At 41.4% G+C, this 23398-nt stretch overlaps 1 protein-coding gene across 2 annotated transcripts in view; it reads right to left on the bottom strand.

Annotated features, from left to right (window-relative positions):
• The window catches only part of LOC147317402 (coronin-1C-A), a 39539-nt gene that overhangs the window by 2846 nt on the left and 13295 nt on the right, over positions 1-23398 (bottom strand). For both annotated transcript variants that reach the window (XM_086314295.1, XM_086314296.1), the window contains 9 exons: positions 16796-16992; positions 5804-5926; positions 3937-4066; positions 3651-3832; positions 2204-2323; positions 1759-1863; positions 1496-1641; positions 1236-1293; positions 865-1107 (listed from right to left, as the gene is read on the bottom strand). In XM_086314295.1, the coding sequence (XP_086170421.1) occupies positions 865-1107; positions 1236-1293; positions 1496-1641; positions 1759-1863; positions 2204-2323; positions 3651-3832; positions 3937-4066; positions 5804-5926; positions 16796-16992 (1304 nt within the window). The remainder of the gene's footprint in view (positions 1-864; positions 1108-1235; positions 1294-1495; positions 1642-1758; positions 1864-2203; positions 2324-3650; positions 3833-3936; positions 4067-5803; positions 5927-16795; positions 16993-23398) is intronic.

The following is a 23398-nucleotide window of genomic DNA, read 5'->3' as shown; positions in this document are numbered from 1 at the left end:
AACAGATTGTGGCAGGTTTAGTTTATTTAAATTCAACTTTTACCTTAAGATCAATCAATTTACTTAAAGAGACAAGTTTCTTCATTATTAAAGTTTGATGAATCCATTATTTACTGCTCAAGTTAAAATGTTCATCTTGATCTACACTGACCAAAATTGCTGGTTATTAATTTTCTTTCTCTTTTTTTTGTCATAATCTGACAGCTTTAAGTCAAGTGTCCTTAAGACAAAAGCTTCATTTCCCCTAGCAAGAATGACCTTAAAGCAGACTACTCTCTAATCTGTGCTACATGTAAGGCCCTTTGGGACAACATCCCAAGTTTTGTTTTAAATCAAGTGTGGTAGGATCTGGCAGTCTGAGGGTTAACATCTTTCAACACCACTGGAGCCCAGTGGGCTATGATTACAGAGCAGACCTTCACAGAGACACATGGGCTGGGACCAAGGCTGTGTTGTGGGTGAGGTGCTGCTGGACGCCCAGGAGCAGGGGCCCAGAGCAGCAGAAGACCTCTCCCTCTATGCGCCAGAGTGGGACGAGTAACATTTACAAACCACCTCATCTAAGTTTGGCAGCAATCTGCCATGACTAATAAAAAAAAAAAAAATGTAACGCTAGGAGCCCCAGACAGCCACCTGCAAGGAGATGAGACAGTGGCATAGCATGACCTACATGCAGGGACCTCAACATATACAGTGTAAGACTGTGAAATAAGGCATCTCAATCTACTGTTTAATCTAATCATGCAAAATAAATAACTGTTAAAAAAAACGACCTTACTCCTCAACACTACACGTCTGAGACTGAGTGACAACGTACTGTTAAACCGGTTTTAACTGGACACACTGATGAAAGCAAACACTCACAATTGATGGAGCTGGGTGGGAGGACTTGTTGGAAGAGCTCGACTTCTCTGAGTTCTTGGTGACCTTGTTGTCCAACATGTTCTTTTTGACCACTTTGAATTCACGGTTCTTGCCCGGGACGTAGCCATTCTTCAGAGAGATGAGAATGGGGTCTCCATTCTTACCATCAAACCACTCCTCAGCCTCCAAAGCAGGATCTGGACCAGCTGTGTCTGGGTACAAGTCGTCCTGGAACAGGTCCGACTGACGGGAGAGAATAGAGCAATAAGTTGTGAGGAAAAGAGAACTTGTGAATGTGGTGCTTGTGATTTAAAGAGTAGATTAGAGGTCTAAAAGCTGCTGCAAAGTAGCATGTTAGGGCGAGTACTCACCTTTCTAGGCACAGTCATCACAATAGGCTCACACTTTCTTTCATGCAGTTTATAGAACCTGCAACATAAAAAGCCTGGTGTTACTCACAGTTCAATACATCATTACACAATAAAAACAGCAGTTTCCTGTGGATTGTTGCATAACGGTTACAGTTTGCCTCCTAGTGGTCAATCAATGAACTCCACATTAGAGATGATGGAATAAAATCAAAACGATTTCTGGTTTCAGAGATGATGATTTAGGACCAGTCTTGGGTTACCTTGCAATTTCACACTTATTGACATCGAGGCCCCTCTTTGGCATGTAGCCCATACCCCTCTGGGGCTCCTTGCTGGCAAAGGTGTTCAGAAAGTGAACATAGGGAGCCTCGTCTGTGATTTCAAAGTAACGGATGCTGCTGTCTCCCTATCAGGATATAAACAAGTGTTTTATTTCTAATGTGTGCACATTTAAATTGAGACATTAAGCTTTGTGTTAGAACAATGCTTGATTTGATTATTGGGTGCTTAGAAGGAAACGCACCTTTCCACAGAGGTAAACGACATTGGTGTCTGGGTCATAGAAGGGCAGAAGCACTCCATTACTGGTGTCCATCTCATTGACAGTCATTGGCTCCTCCAAGTTTTGCTTAAAACAAAAACAGAAGAAAGATTAATTTGAGGCAATACTGTTCAAAAACATTAAAACACAGCTTTACATACCAAGTCCATAATGAGGCAAACTGAAGTGCTACAGGTGTGGAAATAGATCTTTAATCAACTCTGAAGCCCTTATAACTCACACAAGTTTATCATTACAACAGCAATGATCAGTAACAAACCTTATAGTGATCGGGCGACCCTGAACCCTCCTTTAATCATGTGAATGGGGGATTCCCATGATGCACTGAGCATTTCTTCTTCACCCACTCACATTGTGTTCATACACCACTCTGCATTTCATCATTAGTTATTGTGAAGCAGCTTACCGTATTCCAGAGAGCCAGCTGCCTCTCACTCATGCGACTGAAGCCAGTAGTGAGGATGTTTCCATCACTAAGGAAAATGGCCCTCATGGGGCGAGCGCCCTCGTGGGCTTTCTCTTTCTCCTGTGAAATAGAGGTTAATGGTTAGCCCTGCGAGTCCGTGTTACTGCCTTATCTGCAGTTCATCATGTTTGTTTCTGCTGAGGTCAGAGGTAGGAACACTCATAAACCTGCTTACTGGTGTGATCATTTAATCAGACAACCATCAGGCAGAAGTGAAATAATACGCAGAACACAAGTCTGAATGAAGATTTTTGATGTTTTATGAAAGGAAAATTCTGGTATGGGTGATTTTAAATGTGGCATGAATGCATCAGAAATATTCAGCATTTCTGATACTGATGGGATTTTCACCACAACAGCCTCCAAAGTTTCATCAGAACAGCTTAAACAAAACTCCACTAAGCACAGTTCTGCACTGATTCGATGTGAGCAGCTGAAGATTGGGAAAAACATGGTTTGGTGTGATGTTTCTCAGCTTTAGTTCTGCCAAGGAAGGCTCAGGCTTTGGTTATAAACTCCATGAATCTACAAATCCTTGGCTTTTAGGGACAAGGAAAGATTTCGTATGATTCCAACAGAGCATGTTTGGAATGTACGGAACAGAAGAATCAAAGCATTAAATCAGAAGCTGTCAGAATAACGTAATGCAATCATGTCAACACTGGAGCACAATCTCAAAGGGAGGATTTCAGCATCTTGCCCAATCCACACCACAAAGAACTGAAACTGCTGTGAGATCAAAGGGAAGCCTGACCCAGCATCAACAGGGATGTCACAATACCAGAAATCTAAGAGGCTGACGATGATACAAGCAAATACCACTTCAATTCTACAACACTATCAATCAAGTTAACGCATTTAAACATAACCTCTTATTTAACAAAAACAAACCAAAACAAAAAACAAACCACTTTCCGACACTTCTTGCATTCTGGTTTTTGGAGGTCTATGTTATATCATTAACCTGATAAACTAACTCAAATGCAATTCTGGCTGCACTCTGTCTTTTTTCCGCTCCGACATTCACAGCAAAATTTGAATGCATCTGTACTTGTTATTAAACTTTAGGTGCTGTTACTGCCCTATTTTCTCAGGTGCTTACAGCAGCCAAGGCACATTGTGTAAATTTTTACAACACCTTGGTAGCAAATTACTGTTTCCCATGACAGTCCTTGGTCTGAATCCAAACTAAAACTGGTAATTCATAATTCAGACTCACAGCTAACAACAATTTTAAGGGAACAATGTTACCATACCGGGGCTTACTAGTCTCTCTACTTCCAAATCAAAAATCCCTGCACCTGAATTCATATTTACCTTTTAAATACTTCAGATACAGTTCAATATAAAAACAGAAAATATGACAATTTATTTGCAAACTACTTACTCCAACAATCTCCTGCTTGCGGGGGTCAATAACCCGGATGGACTTGTCCTTGCAGGAAGTGCAGATAAGGCTTCCATTGCGGTTCCAGCACACATTGTAAATGACATCAGGATGCATGTCCTCCAGGTTGATCATGGCCTCGCCGGTGCCCACATTCCAGATGATTATCTGGTTATCACAACCTGGTGACAGATAAAGGTAATGGTGAGGTTTGTGTTCAATCTGATCATCAAGTTTTGAAGGCAGCATTGTTTTATAGATTTGGAAACACTGCCAGAGCTCATACCTGCACTAAGGAGGATGTTTCGTGCTGTTGGATGCCATGTGATGATGCCCACACGCTTGGAGTGGCCCTCCAATATCACCACTGGCTCAGACATGGAAGTGACTAGGCCATTCTCCGGAATCTGCCACACCTGTAAAGAGACCAGGAAGTCAGAAACTGAGAGCAGACAGTAAAAATTCTCTGAAGTATGAAAAAAAAAAATATATTCTAAAGGATTTCATGATGATTATGCTGAACACAGTCTAGCAATTAAAATGATTACTGGATCTAAACTGTAATTACAAAAAGGAACCAGAGGGGGGCAGCAATCACTAAGAATTCACAGCATGTTCCTTACTGACTGATACACACAGTTAGACTTAGCAAAATATACTTTTCTTCAGTATCAAGTAATCCAACTAATTACTATTTCTATTGTTACAACGCCGTTACCGTTACTAACAAGAAAATGCGGTGCAGTCGCATTACTATTGTTCAACAAACAGACGGTTGAAGCTGTCTTCAGCTTACCGCACCTTATATCAGTTGCATGGAAGTAGCTGTCTATGTAAGTAATCTGGGCGCTACAGCTTTAAGTAGCTGCGCACACTCCTGCAGGTGGCAATCACTTTCTGGCAGACGATCACTTTTTGGCACAACACCTGGAGTTATCAGGAGCAGTGGCTAGCCACTGTAGAGCATAGGGAACTAACTCCAGATGTAACCCATTGCCATGGTTTAGGGAACAATGACGAGAGAATTAAGCCAACATGTTTTTGGTGTCAGGAGAAATAACACCGACCAAAGGAAACCCACACAAACCCAGGAAGAACATGGAAACTTCACATGTTCAAAACCAGATGGGTTGAAAGCCGGGACCTTCAGCAGTGCCAAACCCAACTCAAATTTTAAGAGATGTGCAGAAAAATGCAACATTACTACCCCACCTCAAAACCAGCTATTTAAGACTTCAGGATGTCAAGTACTGATTGGTTACTATTCACTAACACTATTTATAACATGATTACGTTGATTCATCTGATCTACTTTGTCATAACACTGCTGCATGAAAAGAATTTGAGGTTAAATTTTTTCCTTACATTCTTTAGTGCTCGGTGCCTGGCACAGGCATCCTGTAAAGGTTGTCCTTTCAGAGGAATAGAATGGGTACGCCTAATGCAGCATTTTAAAAAGAAAATAAAGGCCACTCCAGCACATTTTAACATTAAATTAGCTTTGTTGATGTCCAGTGTGTACTCTGTGATAACAAAATCTATTCCTTAATCTACAATAAACGTTTTATGCCCTGCCTACGTTATAGTCCTACTTTACAGGCCTGCTGTGTACACCAGCCAACCCACTCTTACCAAATCTAAACTAAACATCACTGAGAGTCTATTTAGGTTGTGAAATTTACCGTCACATGTTCTATGATATGAAGAGAGGAACCAGCAATAGTTCCTCTCTTCATGGCTCACACTTCTGCAAAACAAACCAAATAAATACTGCCTTGATTTAGCATGGGATTAACAGGAAGTCAGGCCTTTCAGGTGAGGAAGTGGCTGCCATCTAAACAGGCTGAAAGCCTATCCCAGCCTATTATATACCAAATAAGGACATATGGAGAAAAGTAAAACAGCAGCCTGAAAAAAGTCAGTGACTTCAGCTCAATAAATAGCTAAATCATTCCCCAGCTCTGATTCCTACAACACATATTTGAGCTTAATCTAATCCAGAGGGTGAGGCCTGCAACCATTCATGAGTAACCGCAGCCTTGCCTTTCGCAATAAGAGCATGTAGACTCTTGCCTCTTATGATCTAAAGAATGTATGCTCCTGTTGACCCGAGGAGGTTTGAGTTTGGGTGTGATGGGTGAGGCGAGCCTTACCATCACGGTGCAGTCCTCTGAGCCGCTGGCAATGACCTGGTCATTGTGGGGGCACCAGTCAATGTCCAACACAGGGCCTGTGTGACCACACACTGTGGGGTAGGATTTATCAATGCGGCCCGTCTGTAAAAACACAGATAAACAACAGAGTAATAAGATTAGTCTCAGTCTAGAGAACATTATCCATGCTGGAGGAGCGAGTGTGTTTTGAAACAGGACAATTACAGGATGATCCTAAATCCTACCTGCAAAAAGCAGCTTATAGATCTAAAAAGTACTTTGGATTTATCTTGTGCGTGCGTGCGTGCGTGCGTGCGTGCGTGCGTGCGTGCGTGCGTGCGTGCATGTATGTATTAGGGGTGCAACGATATTCGTATCGATATTGAACCGTTCGATACAGTGCTTTCGGTTCGGTACGCATATGTATCGAACAATACAACATTTGTAATTTATTTTATCAACTTTCCTTCTGACGATGCTGTCTGTGTGGAGCGCTCAGTGAATCTGCGTTCGACTACTCCGCCTAGGGTCGACAGTGCAGCCTAGGCGGAGTAGTCGAACGCAGATTCACTGAGCGCTCCACACAGACAGCATAGTCAGAAGGAAGAGCGCAGGGCACCTCCCCCACTCTCATTCAGATCTGGCGTTTGGAATTATTTTGGTTTTCATGTGACGTATGACCCTGAAGGTAAGAGAGTCATGGACTAAAGTAAAACAGTATGTTGGATGTCCATGCAATGCTCAATTACATGGGTGGGAACTAGTGTGTTAGCGTAGTTAGCTCGTTAACGTGTTGGCTGTCTAGCCCCATGCACGGGGCGATCGGCGGTAGCTCGTTAACGGAGATTTGCCGTGTTGTGGCGTTAAGGTCATTTCAACGAGATTAACCTGAAAGCACTAGTGGGAACACAACGAATATGACTGCACATTTACGCCGACATCATCCTAGTGCAAAGACAAAAACAACAAGCATGCTACTAACTTTAGCCGAGTCATTTAGACAGCTGTTAGCACATGATTCTCCTTATGCTGCTGAGAATATAGCCCAGAAGAAGCAGATAGTATAGCTTTTATTTTGGAAAGAGACATTTCTCTGTAATAAACTCTCTTTTCCAAAGATGAGTGAAATGTCTCTTTCCAAAATAAAAGCTATACTATCCGCTTCTTCTGGGCTATATTCTCAGCAGCATAAGGAGAATCATGTGCTAACAGCTGTCTAAATGACTCGGCTAAAGTTAGTAGCATGCTTGTTGTTTTGGTCTTTGCACTAGGATGATGTCGGCGTAAATGTGCAGTCATATTCGTTGTGTTCCCACTAGTGCTTTCAGGTTAATCTCGTTGAAATGACCTTAACGCCACAACACGGCAAATCTCCGTTAACGAGCTACCGCCGATCGCCCCGTGCATGGGGCTAGACGGCCAACACGTTAACGAGCTAACTGCGCTAACACATTAGTTCCCACCCATGTAATTGAGCATTGCATGGCACATCCAACATACTGTTTTACTTTAGTCCATGACTCGCTTACCTTCAGGGTCATACGTCACATGAAAACCAAAATAATTCCAAACGCCAGATCTGAATGAGAGTGGGGGAGGTGCCCTGCGCTCTTCCTTCTGACTATGCTGTCTGTGTGGAGCGCTCAGTGAATCTGCGTTCGACTACTCCGCCTAGGCTGCACTGTCGACCCTAGGCGGAGTAGTCGAACGCAGATTCACTGAGCGCTCCACACAGACAGCATCGTCAGAAGGAAAGTTGATAAAATAAATTACAAATGTTGTATTGTTCGATACATATGCGTACCGAACCGAAAGCACTGTATCGAACGGATCAATATCGATACGAATATCGTTGCACCCCTAGTATGTATGTATGTATGTATGTATGTATGTATGTATGTATGTATGTATATAAATTAATTAGTTAATGACTAATGCTGGCTGAAATGAGTTATATGTACATTTGCAGTGAAGGCAGCCTACCAGAGCAATTATGAATTTAAACAAACAAACAAAAACTTCAGACCCAATAAAACAATTTCAATTTTTTAAATTTGCAGAGTGGGGAAACCCCCCAAAACAAATGCATTTAAAGGTAACACTTAACCATCCTTGTGTACGGTTAATTACAGTTTGGTGAGAAAATACAAAGAACAAGATTAACTGTGCGGAGTCAGAGATTTCTTTTAATGGAAGAATCAAAAAACAAACTAGTTCAGCATCACTGAAATCAAATTTAAGATATCAAGTCACATTACATGGCTCAATAAAACAATTTAAGCATGAAAAATAAAATTAAACTGCTTAAAGCCAGCCTTGATTTATAACATCTCCATAGCCAAAAAAACAAAACAAAACAAAAACAAAAACACTTGGGTTTTACTGCAATCTGAGTTTGTGTCTAAAACAAACTGATTAGATTTAGCTCCTGCTGGACCACCCATAGTAATTAAGGAAAGTTTCTAGTAGTGACGTCAGTAGACCGTAGAAACATGCCAGAGATTCAGTGCAGCGATTTACTTTTAAATAGTAGCCCCAGATCAAACATTACTAAGCTCTTTATATAATCTGCTCACGCAATTCTGACTATAAGGTTACAAATGAATTTCTAATGTATGCACTTGCACATCCTTAAAGTCATACTGCAGATGGATTTCACCTCTAAACCCTATGAGTCCAGAGAGCCAGGTGATCTCTCTGCATGGTGAGGTGACCTATGCTCTAAAGCTTGGGTGACACACCCTAGTCTGTGCTGACTCCCTTGTGCCACTGCAGAGCCATAGAAATGATGTCACCCACTGTGGAAATAGTCCCTCTGCTGCAGGCCTATTTAAAGCATCATGGCTCGTATAATACAAGGAGTCCCTCACTGCCCACAGCTATTCTGAATGGCTTGACACGAGCTACTAAATCCAAGAACCGTATATTCTGTAATGAGTCAGTGAGTGCTGGCTGCAAGAGTCAGGACCACTGAGGCATTAAAGTAGACTGCAAATTGTACATGACAGACTTTATAGCCAAACAATTAATGTATTTAAAGCTTTTAAATATAAACATTTTACTTCTGATTCATAGCAAACAGATTTTGTTTTTATAAACTAATTATAACCACTATGAACCCTTAAACTCACACAGGCAATGAGATGGCACTTCAACCTTGCTGTTATTGCATACTTTTAATAACATGACTCATTTAAGAGGTCCACATTGATGCAAGTGTCTTCTGGGCCAGTCCAGACCTGCAGTGTCCCTGTGCTACGTGAAATATACCACGCTTGTACCAATGCTGTCACCTGACACAAAGCTGGGCTGTGACACACACTCCAAGTTTAGTGATCAAAGTCTGGTTTATGTGACAATGATCTCTGTGCGTGTGTACATGTAATAAGAAAAAAATCACAAGATCGTGCCAGAACCTTGCCCTACTGAACACACCCTCAAATCCACCCTGAAGCCTAGTGTACAATAAGCTGACTTTGACACTACTGTCAATAGATTTCTGTGAGCTACCAGCTTATATCACGTAACACTACCATTACATTATGAAAATATACACCTTTCTTTGTTTAGTAACTTACATTCAATTGAGCCAGGATGTTTCTGGGCACATAATTTCATCACATGCGAATGTATATTAGCTCGCAGTTAAATGTATTCATGGACAAGACTTCCCAAAGGCAATAGGAACAGGATGTAAAGCAGGAAGGACATGGACTGATGACCAGGTGTTTCAACAGAAACTGCATAAACAAGTTTGGAAAAGAACGAACCGATCACACAGATAAGATAACCCAACAGTTCAGAGCCATTTGCATTTCCACTTATTCTAGTACTATAGCATTCCAAAGAGGGCATGAAGACATTGTCCATATGTCTGTAGTGTCAAGTTGGAAAACAATACACAGTAAATTAGTAATTGTAGCACACATTTCCCATCATGCTTCTCTTTAAAATGGTAATCTCATATTAAACATAGCCAAAATTAAACAACAGGATACTTGCAAGTAATCCCTGTGAGCCAACTCTAGAGCCAACGCTCTAAACTCTTTTTTAGCATAGCTCTGGTAGCAGTTTGAACAGCAACATCAAGCTACTTTATGTTCTGTTAGTGAGGGGTAGACAATGGGAAGAAAGCAGACTTAAAGGCAGGTGGCCTTACAGGAAGAACAGCCATAAGGGCTTGTTTCAGTGAAAGAATGAGCTGAGCGGCTGCATCAAGGCCCAATAAGAGATAAACAAAGATTATCTGCACAGGGAATCATGCAAGGCTACTAGAGTAGAGTCCAAAAACAAATATGTAGAGCTAAAAAATTAACAAACCGTGTCAGACCTTCTGGTTTCCTTGTCCTACGCTTCTGAAGTTAATAATAAATGTTGGTCTGATTATTCAAGACCTTGTATGTGATGAGAACGATTTTAAATTTCATTCTGGATTTAACAGGAAGCCAATGAAGAGAAGCCAGTATAGGAGACCTATGTTCTCTCCTTCTAGTCCCTGTCAGTATTCTTGCTGCAGCATTTTGAATCAATTGAGCAATTTTAAAGGATTTTTCTTACAACATCCTGATAATAACTTTACTACAATGTTCGTTGCATATTATGACTCCTGTGTTCTGCTAAGCAAAAAGGATCAATCCATAAACATGTCAGCCCCTTTAGTCTCCGTTGCCCTTTCGCCTCCCGCCTGTGCTAACCGTTTTACAGCCTACGAGTCTCGTCTGATCCTCGTCTTAGTGTGTTTTATGAAGAAACAGATACACACAGACCGAGCACCCCTCTGTGTTTGGGCCATACTGATTTGTTAAGTAGGGCTTAATTTGTACAACACACACTTGAGCATAATATGACCCCCTATGCTCTATGAGAGAATTTTGCCTATTTTTATTTATTTATTTTAATAAATAGCACCTACTCTGCTCAACTCCACTCTACTCAGTTTTTAGTGTTTTCCATTATATGGTAGTACCTGGTAACAGGTGCGTGTTAGTATCTACAGAACTGGGCTTTCAAGCAAGCTGAGTCGAGCTGAAAATATAATGTCAGACTGCAGGCCACTGATTGGCCAAGGAGTGATGTCACTGGATGAATCACGAGAGCGACTCCTTCACAAGAATCAAACATAAACACAAAAAGCCATAGGTGCAGATACACATCGCGTCAATGTCATCCATTGTTGTGGTGTGGAGGTTTTAACTACAGATGACATGTTACAGTAAGAAATAGTTCTCAGATGGAACCAGAAGCACGAATACCAAACTCCAAAAGAGAAACTGATGTTTATATCTCATCATTTTTCTACTAACAGGATAAGTTAAATCCATACTTTATGCTCAAATCTACTGTGATATTTGTAGTCCCAATAACACTTCAACTAAACTCCCGAAAACCCAGGCATGGCAGAAGAGGCCGACAGTTCGACCAGAGAGCCAGGCGTTCTTCACATTCCACACCTCAGCCTCAAGCAGCTCTGTTATGAGTATGACTAATGAGAGCAAGTGGGCTGCTAGGGTGTCAAATGTAACACCCTTTGAGGTGTTAATTGTGTTAGTGTCTGATATACACAATTAGGAATTTCAGGGTCTGCAGAGCGAGCACAAGCGGCTTGCCTCAAGTCTGCAGAAAGTTATGATGACATGATACACAAGTTCAGGAACGCAGCTGGCATGAAGCAGGGCATCAGTAATTGTGAGCATGGGAAATTAACAAGCACCAGTGGGATTGCCTGTGTATAGCAGTACACCTATTGTGTGCATCTTAAAAGTCTCATATTGTGAAAATGTATTGTTTTGTGGTTTTTCCCCCACCTGGAGGCATAAAACAAAAGCTGTGAACATTTTTAATACGTTACTACTTTCATTCCTCCACTACATCTATCTACATACATTCACCTTTAAAAGCCATTTTCAACTTTCCACATTAAACTGCAGCTACTTGCAAATCTTCTGTTATTGGTTGCAAGAGTGAATAGAGATTCCTTAAGACTCAATACAACTATCCATCCACCAATCCTTTCTACTGTGTATACAATTCAGGGTCAGAATACTCTGGGGGTCACTTTGCAAGAGGCAAGGCACACTGTGGACAGGACACCAGTCTAATCACAGGGCTAACACACATTCATGCTCACATTAACACCTACAGCCAACATAGAATCAAAAACATACTATTCAACTCTTTGGATGGTGGGAGGAAGCAGAAGTAACCTCAGTCACACGGAGAACATACCGACTCAACAAAGAAACCCCCCAGATGGTCAGCAGGTTTTTACCGGGAGCACTTCTGCCATGAAGCAAGAGCATTAACCACTTTATCATCCCATGGCCTGCTTATTGGTTATTGCAACTGATTCAAATGCTAAATCAAGTGTGAACTTTGAAAGCTTGAAGAAGAAGAAAGGAAAAAAAAAAAAATCAATAGACTGGACATTTTCTCCACCTACACCCTCTACTTCTAAAAATTATTTTTTACAGCCGATTTCCTCATTCCACTCTGCTTAGAGTCCCTGAAACTGCCTGCTTTCTATAGTTTGTGGCTAGCCTTCTGGCTCAGTACTGCATATATGAATGACAACTTTTATACTGGTTAAGCAGATCATTTATTTTACACCATTTGCCTCATGAGAGACAGCAGTGAATTAGAAATTGTGCATTTGAGGTGTTAGGGAACTCTGCACTTTATTGCCGTTTTTACAGTAGACAAGGCATGCTTTAAAAAAAAAAAAAAAAAATTATATCTGCTAACTAGCAGTGCTCTGGCCCTTTCCTGCTGTCATACTGCAGGAACCCAACTCATTTCACGTGGCAGTTTTAAATACTACCCAATACCATATCTCAGCAACAACATAAAGCCTCTGGTTCAGTTTGGGTTTGGGTGTAGGTCAACAGATTATTCAAATTGTACATTGCCAGTAAACCCCAGCACCTTTGATCAGTAAATAACCCAACCTTTAGGCCCTGTGTATTCAGGCAGGTATAAGACCTTAACACCTCAGCAGAGGAGTGTACAGTGATAAGGCAACTTGTCCACACCTCAGCAAAAAAAAAAAAAAAAAAAAAAGTCAGCATTTGAGGAACAAGAAACTGCACCAGTATAAACCACGCCTACACGAGCAGCAAGCGACTGCGCTCACTGCTGAATACCTAACATGTCCATAACTACACTACAGACATTTGAATCCTTTGAGAGGAATGTCTGAGGCCTAGAAAACAACTGGTTGCATAGCAACAAGTAAGGCTGCAGAAAATAAGGGTGAATCACACCCGATGGATACAAAGCACAACACTGAAACATACACAAAAAAAAAAAAAGAAGAAAAATGCATGAACGAGATTCCCTGAAGGCAAAAGAGGACATTCTTCTCATTCACACAAGGCCTGCACACCACACTTCCTCTCCTTGCAACTCAACATGTGATTCACACATGCACACCACTAACAGGGTCTTGCATGCATGCCGTCCAGTGCTAAGAGCTTCATGGAAATTTCCACTTTTGCAAGTCTCAGCCTATAAAGCTGAGGCGAGGAGCTAAGGTAGAGATAAACAGCTGAGGAGTAAGTAGCAACGGCGGCTCTGTTACACACGGAACATTATCCCAAGATTTACAACCTCCGAATGATAGGCCAGGAACAATGCAAAGCTGGCTGTAAACCAGAGCCGTATTTCACTGAACAGATTAAGCAAGCATACCTGTAGATAGTGTAGAGTTTATTATTAGATATTTTGCAGCCAACATCTTTGCAGCATCTTTGGTGACAGAGATTACTCAAATGAAAAATCAAAGCTTCCATTATCTTCTAGTACGTCTAAACAGATATTTTACACCCCCTGAGGGATGGACTCTCCTCACGTCTATTATGAGCAGAGGACATGCTGTGACAGAGTTCTGCACTTTTGGCTGAAAGCTGCTAAAACATACTTGGAACATATATATGTTAAGTTGGTAATGCATTCAGATGTAGATAGATGAGAAATGGCTGCAAACTAAATAAATAGCTAAAAAAAGATTTATTTCTAAAAATTTTCTTTAAAGATTTGCTACTTCAAGAAAAAAGCCAGGAGTAATACTGATTATCACATTAAAATATTTAAATACGGCACTTGGATACAGTGAGTGACTCATTGACAGAAACAACATCTGACTCCAACCCAATTCTCTCATCTTGGCCGCTCTTCATATTTCGGCCTATCCCAGAATTCACATGTGTACTTACACTGCACGAAGCAGCCAATGGCAGGGCAGGGAGGAAATGGTCTTGGAAGCCTGTCAGGCAGGGAGCAGTGAATGACCATATATGGTAAAATCTGCAGTCAGCAGGACTGAGAGGCAGAAGCGGCAAAGGCAGATGCAAAATGACCAAAGTGTGGGGAAAGACCCTGGATATCATGCACACCCAGTGCATTTTTGCATAAAGACACAGGAAGCAGCTACAAAGGCAGTAAAACCTAGTGAATATTAGACAGAGGAGAAATAACGTGTCACTGTAGAAATGCCCAAGGATTACTAACAGGCACAGGCTCAGCAGAGTGAATGAATGGTACCATTGATTTAAAACCCACACTCCAAATTTGATTTCTGTAAAGTGCTTAGAACATAAAGGTGTTGCTGGGTAAAAGTGTTTATTGAGCAGGATTTTTTTTATAACACTCCCATCATAGGATGAACAAATCAGATTTCGATTTAAAGGACTATAAATTAAAATCCACAGTAACAATTCACTCATCCTTCGCTCTTCGTTCGTGTTGACCAGAGAGGAGCCACCAGGATTTTTTCTCCCAATTACGAGCTAGCTGCTGTATTCACTTCTACAACTTCCTTCATATGGAAATCAGGGAATAAATTAGCAGGCATCCAGCTAAGAATGAGAAAGGGACAGATTGAAAGCATGAGGGAAGGGAATGACATGTGCAAAGCTAGACATCTGATCCCCTCTCTATAAATCTCATTTTTCTCTCAGGAAGAGGCAACAATACTCGTGGCTGTGCTGAGTCAGGGCGGCCTGCCGCACTAACCCACAACCTAGTGAGTCACAAAAAAGAGCCACCCCCACGAGGTCAGGTCACAGATCTGAATTTTAGGTGATGCTTTTTATTTACCCAAAAAAGCAATTTGAGGACAAAAGAAATATTGCTCCCCCCGTCTGGGCTTGCATGACAGTAACAAAGACAGTGCATAGTTACTTATAGCTTAATTACCGGGGGGGGGGGGGGGATTGCATCATCACACTTCTGCTGCACCCCCCGATGCACCCCTGCTGCGGAACCCCCCCCCCCCCCCCATAAGTGGAGTAATGACAAAGGGCTGTACTGGGAGTAAGCATTGGGACAAAGGCCCAGAGCAGCTGGCTTCCCGTAGAGACTAGGAGCCACACAGCACAGGCAGATGGGTTAGCCGCACAGATGCACCCTCAAATTAGAAATCCAAAGGGGAGGGAGGTTGAAGACACTGAGGGGATGTGCACCCTTGCAAAAAAGTGGAATGAGACCCAAAAAACTGTAACTCAAGAGTTTTATCCACAAAGCAGAGCTGCATAAATGAGAACACAGAAAAACAGGCTCATTTACACAAAACTTAAACTTGTAATCCATTCATAACTGAGAAATAGCTTTTCCCATGTAGTCTTTTAGCAATGGCGTTAAGTGCAGAGATCAAATCTTTAATACCAATCCACTGCTCTGCAGTCTAGTCATACAATTTGCAAGAACAGACTTGTCCCACTTTTGAGACCTGCATTGCCAGCTGAGGCTATACTGAGATTTCCAGATGGACCTGCTTTGTCAGAAAAAAGAAAAAAAATCATTTGAGAATAGTAAGGTCATAAAGACTTGAAATAGAAGTTAAAAGGAAAAAAAATAAAATAATTGAAGCTTAAATCTTTATGTTAGTTGTAGGTTCTAATAACTGTCTTTTCCCATTATGGTTATCTGTAAAACAGGTTTGGTGGCACAAATACATGTCAAAGTATCTTTAACATGCATACATACAAATCTTAACTAACAGAATTCCCCTTTCAGCGCCAGGCCCTCAAAGCATGGGCTGCTCTATGAAGAAAAGACTCACATTTGAAGGACTAGTTTGTCAGGGTTACAAGAAAATACGTGGGAAGATCTGAAAGTCTCAATTGAGGAAACTGCCTAGAGGTTTTCGCTGTACAGAAAGACCTCACTGAAAACTTTTTTTTAAATTCAGCAGTGAAAGTAGACTTTGTTCAGGAGACACACCATTACTGTACTGCAGCATGGCATGCAAAGGGAAGCTCAGTAGTACACAGACACAGAAAGAGGAGGACCCAGGAGGAGTGTGAACCGGTTCGAGCTCGCAGCCCACCTCCAGTACAAGCTTTGTATTGAATGAGGTGCTGAGAGGTGTTAAGCTGTGTGATGACAGGCCTAAGGATCCAGTCTCCAGTGCCAGGGCTAGCTCATATGACATGGCAGTGTAGTGGTGTACACTAATTACAGGTCCAGGGTAGATCTGTCAACAGCATTGCAGTGCTTATGTCACTCTATGTCAGGGCCTGCTACTTGGCCACTGCCTGACGCTGACAAACAAACACAAGCAAGCAGCAATTCACCACTATCAAACATAACAGCAGCCAAGAGGTTTGTGGGACATGCCAGGACATTGGACCTCTATTGCGCCTTAACTGACCTAATTATGACACAAGGTAAAAACAAACGGGAGGCATGTACCCTGCTAATTTGTTTACATCCAAAAACTCATCAACATGGAGGCAAGGATCAGGAGACCGTGTAGCTTGCATTGTGCTTGCGTGGCTTGTGTGAAACAACCCACTGTTAAACATTAATCCAAAGGTTTACAGTTCAACTTTATATTCATATTACTCAAAATATAATCAGGGAGCACTGAAATCATGTAGTATGATAAAGAATACGATTTTTTAAAAGTGGATGCAACCATGCTTACACATTCAGTTCACTCCATTTGCACACCTCAGCCCAGTCCAAAGGGCGCACAACACATAATAAACTCACCTTGTGCAGAGGGAGGACGAGGAATGCTCCGCCACCGCTGGCCTCAATAATTAGGGCGACAAACTTGGGGTTCACTGCACAAAAGGCGCTGTCCCACGTGACCCTCGAGACCCGGATATCATCGTAGCACTGGTCATTCTTCACCGCCTGGCCGAAGACGTGACGGAATTTGCTCTGCCGTACAACTCGTCTCATATCTGCAGAAAACAAAAAAAAAAGGCAGAGAGCACATTTATTTAAAGACACACTGTTGCCGTTGTGATGTTGAACCTATTCATTTCAGCAGAGGTTTGCACAAGCCGCAACTGCAATATGCACCAACACAAATGTAGAGTATGTGAACTAGTGAAAGCCTCGAGAGGGTGAGACACCCAACGAAAAGGTTCAGCACATTTGTGATTACAGACTGAGAACATTAGAGATTTGATAAAAGTCTGAAGTTGTCGCTATGCACAGTCTCCTTGTATCTATTTGGTCCTCAGAAAGAGGAGTTTGTCACATGCATGTTTCAGATTGACAGATTTATCACCTTTTTTTAAATAATGTGAGGACGCTACAGTGAAATACAATGGTGTGATTTCATGGTTTCGCTAATGTCAGGTAAGCACTTCCAAAAAGGTACTGTGAAACAGAATGTGTTTCATGAGATTTTAAAGACTTCAAACTATTTCCAGTGGGTAGCTGTAACCCCTGTCGCGCCTCCTAAATCTTCCATTGTGCCAAACATTAAACATCTGACATACTAACAGCATGTATCTGTGGCACACTTTTAGAAAGAGCCACTTCTAAGAGGGAAAAATAGGACATACCCAATCCAAACAAAAACAGACTCTGTGGCTGGTTCAGCTAAAATCTTTACCAAGACAACAATCTGTTGGCAGACAAAGGCACTCTGGAAAACATGCTCATTCAAAAGCTTCAAGTTCCACAGCTCTGCCTACAATAACAAACCACTTCCAAAGATAATGGAAAGCCATCCAACTTCAGACAAACAACTGAATGAGGTCCAATCTTACCAAAACCTATAGATAGGCAAACACTCTTGGGTGGGTTTCGGACTCCTTTATTCTATTTTTTTAATATTCGACATGGGAACAGTTTCAAAGCCTGAATCACCACGACTAAAGCATGGCACAGGATGTGAGACATGTTTTGAAGGAGGTTTTCCACTGTGTGCAGAGAGAGAAAGAGAGACGGGGAGAGAGCAGGAGAGTGAACGAGCAAGGAGGAAAGAGTGACTATGAGCGAGAAACACTTGTGTGGCATGTTTCCGACAGGACAAGGATCACAACACAAGCAGGAAGTTCGTCCTGTTGAGCAGTGGGAGTGTCCGAACAGCCCTTATCTATCGTAAAACAAGTATAGAATGTCATTAACTAGTAGAATGAATAAGTTATTATAAACCTAAAGAGGCTAATTTGTTCAAAAATGGAATTACATTTTTAATCTCAAATTGTAATCTTGCTCAAAACAGGGAGGAGTCCTCCCTACATTTATCTGGTTCAGGAGTGCATTGGTGTAGGAAACTCAAACTTGATTAGTTCTGGAAAGAGCTGATCAACTACATTGAAGTCCTTCAAAGATAACCAAAGGTAATTATTCTGCAACTTCACAAAACCTTATATAATGAGCTATAATTACTTTTCATGTGTGTCAAAAATGGAGAAGGAAAAAATAAAAATAAAAAAATGGGGTGGGGTGGGGGGGTGTTTTTCCAGGAAGGCGATCGCAATCTGGGTCAACACTTTACAGGAAAAACTTGTGATAGGCAAGCCTTGTTTGCATACCTGTACAGCTTTGTTTGTCACATAGCTGCATGTCAGTAGAAACTGAAATCAGATGCCTCCCTGGAGGAAAATGTGCTGACGACACCAAAATATGAGGCAGATTTGCACGCTTTTATTTGCCCGTAGCTCTTTTAATTACAGGTGAATAATTTGATTATTATTTTAACGTTGTCCTTTTTTATGCATCTCTTCTAACAAATACAAGGAAACCCTTGACACATGAAAACACATATCACATGAAAGCCTACATGTGCCCTTGAACTCTCAACCAAGCAGTTTCTGTCATATTTCAGCCTGCTTAAAGATCAAAATGACTGGGTGTTCATCAGAAGTTAGTGAGGGTGGTTTGTGCCTATCCGACTACCCTGGAAAAACCCGGAAATCATTCATATGGTCGTCAAACCCCATCTGTATTGATATATACTGAGATGTCAAAACTTATCGTCAAGGGTACAGGGGAGGTCATCAAATGTTCTCTTTGTGGAGTTAAAGGAAATATTCTAAAGTCAAACTGACTGTACTTTATTCTGTGCAGAGAGATCAAAAACACATGAGTGGAAATAAACTATGTGCACCATATGAATTAGACAAATCAGACGTGATGGCGTGACTGCTTGAGGTCAGGATATGGTATGAATATTGGAATGAACAAAGAGTGCACAGCAGGTGTTTAGAGAGGGCTTAAACTCACTTTTTTTTTTTTTTGCTTTTTTGTGGTGGCGGTGATGATTGAGCATGTACATGATCACAAAAATGAATTCATACTTGGGTTTCCTGCATAGAGTTTTTTTTTTTTTTTTTGGGGGGGGGGGGGGGGGTCAAAAGCATCGTTTTGGTGTGGTGAGTGACATGTTGCTTGTACTGTACAATTATGCTTACATGCATAACAAAAACTTAATATCCACTGTGAGCCTGAAAAAAAATATCTTGTAATGTCATTTCATTTTAAATAAATTGCCCTCCATACAACATACTGGTGGGCAGCCTGCTTCTGCACAAATCAACGCAACGAAGAAAACCTCCACTGATGGGTACACAGCATGACTGAGCTCCATTTAGTGACACAGCCAAAACTAAAGCCTCATCCACATAAACAGCAATTTATCCATCAAATCTGCTTTATTTGCACCACCTCAGATGTGAGATTAGTTTCACTTGCTATTTGGCCAACAGTTATTTCCCTGTGATCACTACAGAATTACACATGCCATGGCCCGTGTTACACTGCAGCTAGTCTGTTCTTGTAAGTACAATCCTCACGACACACGCCAACAGTCCCTGCAATGTAGTCTAAAGGCCATTTTGGTATTCGCAGCTGTCAAGACGTGCAAGATTGTGATGGTTTTAACAGCCATTTCAATGACAGATCAGTACAGGGGCCCAAAGAGTCCCAGACTGTGCAGAGGGAGATGTTGCAACACAACCACACCAATCGGAAACTCCAAAACATGAGATGCAGCGGTGTCTTTGGAGTTTTACCTATGCTAACACTGTCAAGGTAAACCACTAAAGTTCAGGAATTACTTAAGCATTGCTGATACAAAGTGAAGCATTAGCTTAGGGCTGATTCTTCACCTTAAATGTAAACTGGTGGACGATTTAAGTGGAGTTTCTTTTGTTTGAAAACGCAAGCCTACCAATCAGGATAATCAGGTGCAGCTAAGTTTTGAAATACCAGAAGCCAGAGTCCTTGCCACACTGTCATCAGCAAATCAAGCAGCAGAAAAGCCCAGTATTACATTACTGATGTAATGCCCAGCTACTCAAAAGTGATGTAACTATTTTGAGAAAGAAGTGTTTACACTACAAATGCTTAATGAAACCAGACTGATCCACTGTTTTCTAGATTGGATATGCAACCTTAATCACGAGGGATGGACAGTGTACACGCTGCAGGTCCGAGCAGACTGGGTGGGGTGGCAGTTGATAATACAACACTGGGTCATGGTGAATAGGCCACGTTGTGTGGTAGTGACGTGTCCCAACAACATTTAATCAGGAAGACCGCACAGTTTCGAAAGAACTTTGAGCCTCCTATACTCACTGCAGACTAGAATTACATTTATTCCAGAAGTATTGCACTTGTATATAAAAAGCAAGACTCTCAGTAGTTTTTTTACTACATTCTGACTCAAATTGAAATGCTCCAAACTCCAGACTTTCTCTAGTGATCAATTAATTAACAGTCAGTGGAAACAACTCTTCAGCTGGGAGCCATTAAACAACAGGAAAATAGGAGCAAAAGTGTAAGTCCATAATTAGAAGTGTGGCAGTCATTTGTGCTAGTTTGTTACAAGACAATGTGTGTGACAAATAAGTCGCATACTTCATGTACACGATTTATACATCAAGTCTGTTAATCACCAGTTATTTGTTATGTTTTCACTGCTATTATTCCTCTTCAGTTGTTTTGGGGGGAGGGGGTTGGCATTTCTACTCAGTTGTTTTGTGTAATGTGTAAAGAGGTACGTATTCCAGTGTCTCGGATCTCACTGAAGGGAAATGTCACCAGGGCCAAGCTCAGGTGTTGACAAGAGGAAGGACAGAAAAGCAGCAGTAGTGTCACAGCTGAACTGAAAAGAAAAAGTTATCCAGCCATGCCATTTATTAAAGCAGAAAATCTGTTATGTCAGGTCCGTTTAGAACGCCGTCATCTGCTTGGTTCTAAATACACATATAAAGCAACCATGACCACACCAGTTTTCCTCATTTGGTAGCGCACATGGTGCTGAATGTGTTCAAACTCAAAGATTGATCATCTTATTTGCTCAAACTGCAAAAGTTAACACAAAAACAGAGAAGAACTCTCAAATAACAGCTTCTAAATAGTTAAATTGATTACAGCTTCAAACTGCAGATATTTAGTGTTAAGTGGCTCTGGCATGTAAAATCAGCGGGGCCTGTGTGTTCAGGCAGTAAAGGCTTGGCACTGGACTGACAGCTTCAGTCATACGTTAGTGATACGGAGACACTCCCAGGAGAAATGCTGTGTGTATTCAATGATAGCCTCCTGAGAGTTACAGTTCACTGATTCAGCCCCAAGTCAAGAAAAAATAAATAAATAAAAATATTTTGGGCAAATAAGATGAAAGCAGACCCATGTACCTTATTGCCTCCTGAGCCAGCAGCACTGAGCCTGATGTGCAGAGACAGGAGGAGGGCCCACACCCCGAGGAAATTACCAACAGGAGTAGCACCAGTGTGACACAGATTTTAACATCCTTGTTTGTATTCCTCAACTGCACTCACATCTGACACTGTTAAGCAATTGAACAGTATTCCAGTCATGTGTAACCAGTATCAAACAACAGACAATACTACCTTTAGGAACAGCAGAGTTTCTAAAACCAAGGTTTTCCTTTGGGCCGGTGCTGGGCTATTTTGCTGTGCGGAAACCGATTTATCTTCTACATATATTCTGTCACTCATCAATGACGAGAGTGGGTGACCACTGGCCAAGGAAATATAAATGGCCCCCTTTAATTTGTGTTATAAAACAGTCATCCACTGTGGCAGCACCTCAGTGACAGGAGACATCTCATGCTGCCACAGTCAGTTATGTTCACACATTTCAGTTAAAACATAGGCCACCTCAATCTGACAACACCCATTTGTATTCCAACCGGTTTCCCATTGACACAACTAACGTACAATGATATTACCAAACATAACTGCACCGTTGTAAAGACAGAGCTGCAGTAAAGAGTCTCTGTTATGGTGCTGAAACCCAAATATAACCTCTTGTGAATCAAATCAAAGCAACTCAAATCAAGAGTAAACAATATATATCAGTTAAAAATCCACTTCCAGGCTCTATATGTTTTTAATCACCGTTTTCAGGGTGCAAAACTGCACTTGCTGCTTTGTGTTTTAGAGTGTGCTCGCTGCTTGGTGAGTAAGATGTGACATAACATGAAAATCCCAGCCACAAATCAGGATGAGCTGATGTTGGAGAGGGAGGGGCAGCGGAATTAGAGCGGAATTACAGACAGAGCCTAAACGGTCACCAACCGTCATTATGGAAAACTGCTGTATACTATATACTCTTATTAGCTGCATATGAATTACATCAACCTACTTTCTTTTCCATCAGCATGTCAACAGTAGGGCTGGGCCATATCATACCATTCACGGTAATACCTTGATGGGGTTTTTTGCACTAATAAAGTTGGTGAGTTGTAAAGTATTTTGTCTAGTGTCAATTATATCGTCAGTTATATCGTTATCGCAAATTTTCAAATGTATATCATGATAAATATTTTTGGTCATATCGCCCTGCTCTAGTCAACAGATATAAAGAAGTTAAACTTTAACTACTTTTATTAGTTCTAAGATCATTTTAAATGAAGTTTAACACCAAACCAAGGACAGCAATATACATCAAAAATGAAAATATACTAATTTCATGTAAAGTTCTTAAATTACCAAATAGTGCCACCTTGTTAAACTCAGCCCAGGTCACTGCTAGCCATCCATGCAGGTTCACACTAATGACACACTAATATGGTGGTAATATAGAGAGGAAGGTGCATGGGATTGTATTTGTGGTTAAAGAGTATCATATTGTACCTTTAGTAACAGTCAGTATAGGACAGACATTTCTTTCTCACACTCAAATTCCCTCACACCACACACACACACCCGCCAATGTCGCCTCATTGCTCTTCACACACTGGCTGCCTTTTGCCTTTTGTCACCAAGACCGCATGAGACGCCACCTAAATCCCCTTCCTGTAACCAAGGCCACGGACCACTATTGTAATCAGAGTCCAGCTACATTCCAGCAATTTTTGAAACAATGAGATAACGTGCCTAG

Source organism: Aulonocara sp. 'chitande type north' Nkhata Bay, linkage group LG12 (assembly GCF_057382095.1).
Source record: "Aulonocara sp. 'chitande type north' Nkhata Bay isolate Kocher_YH1m ecotype deep benthic linkage group LG12, A_spYH_male_GT1.1, whole genome shotgun sequence".
NCBI lineage: Eukaryota > Metazoa > Chordata > Actinopteri > Cichliformes > Cichlidae > Aulonocara > Aulonocara sp. 'chitande type north' Nkhata Bay.
This window is presented reverse-complemented; position numbering and strand designations above follow the sequence as displayed.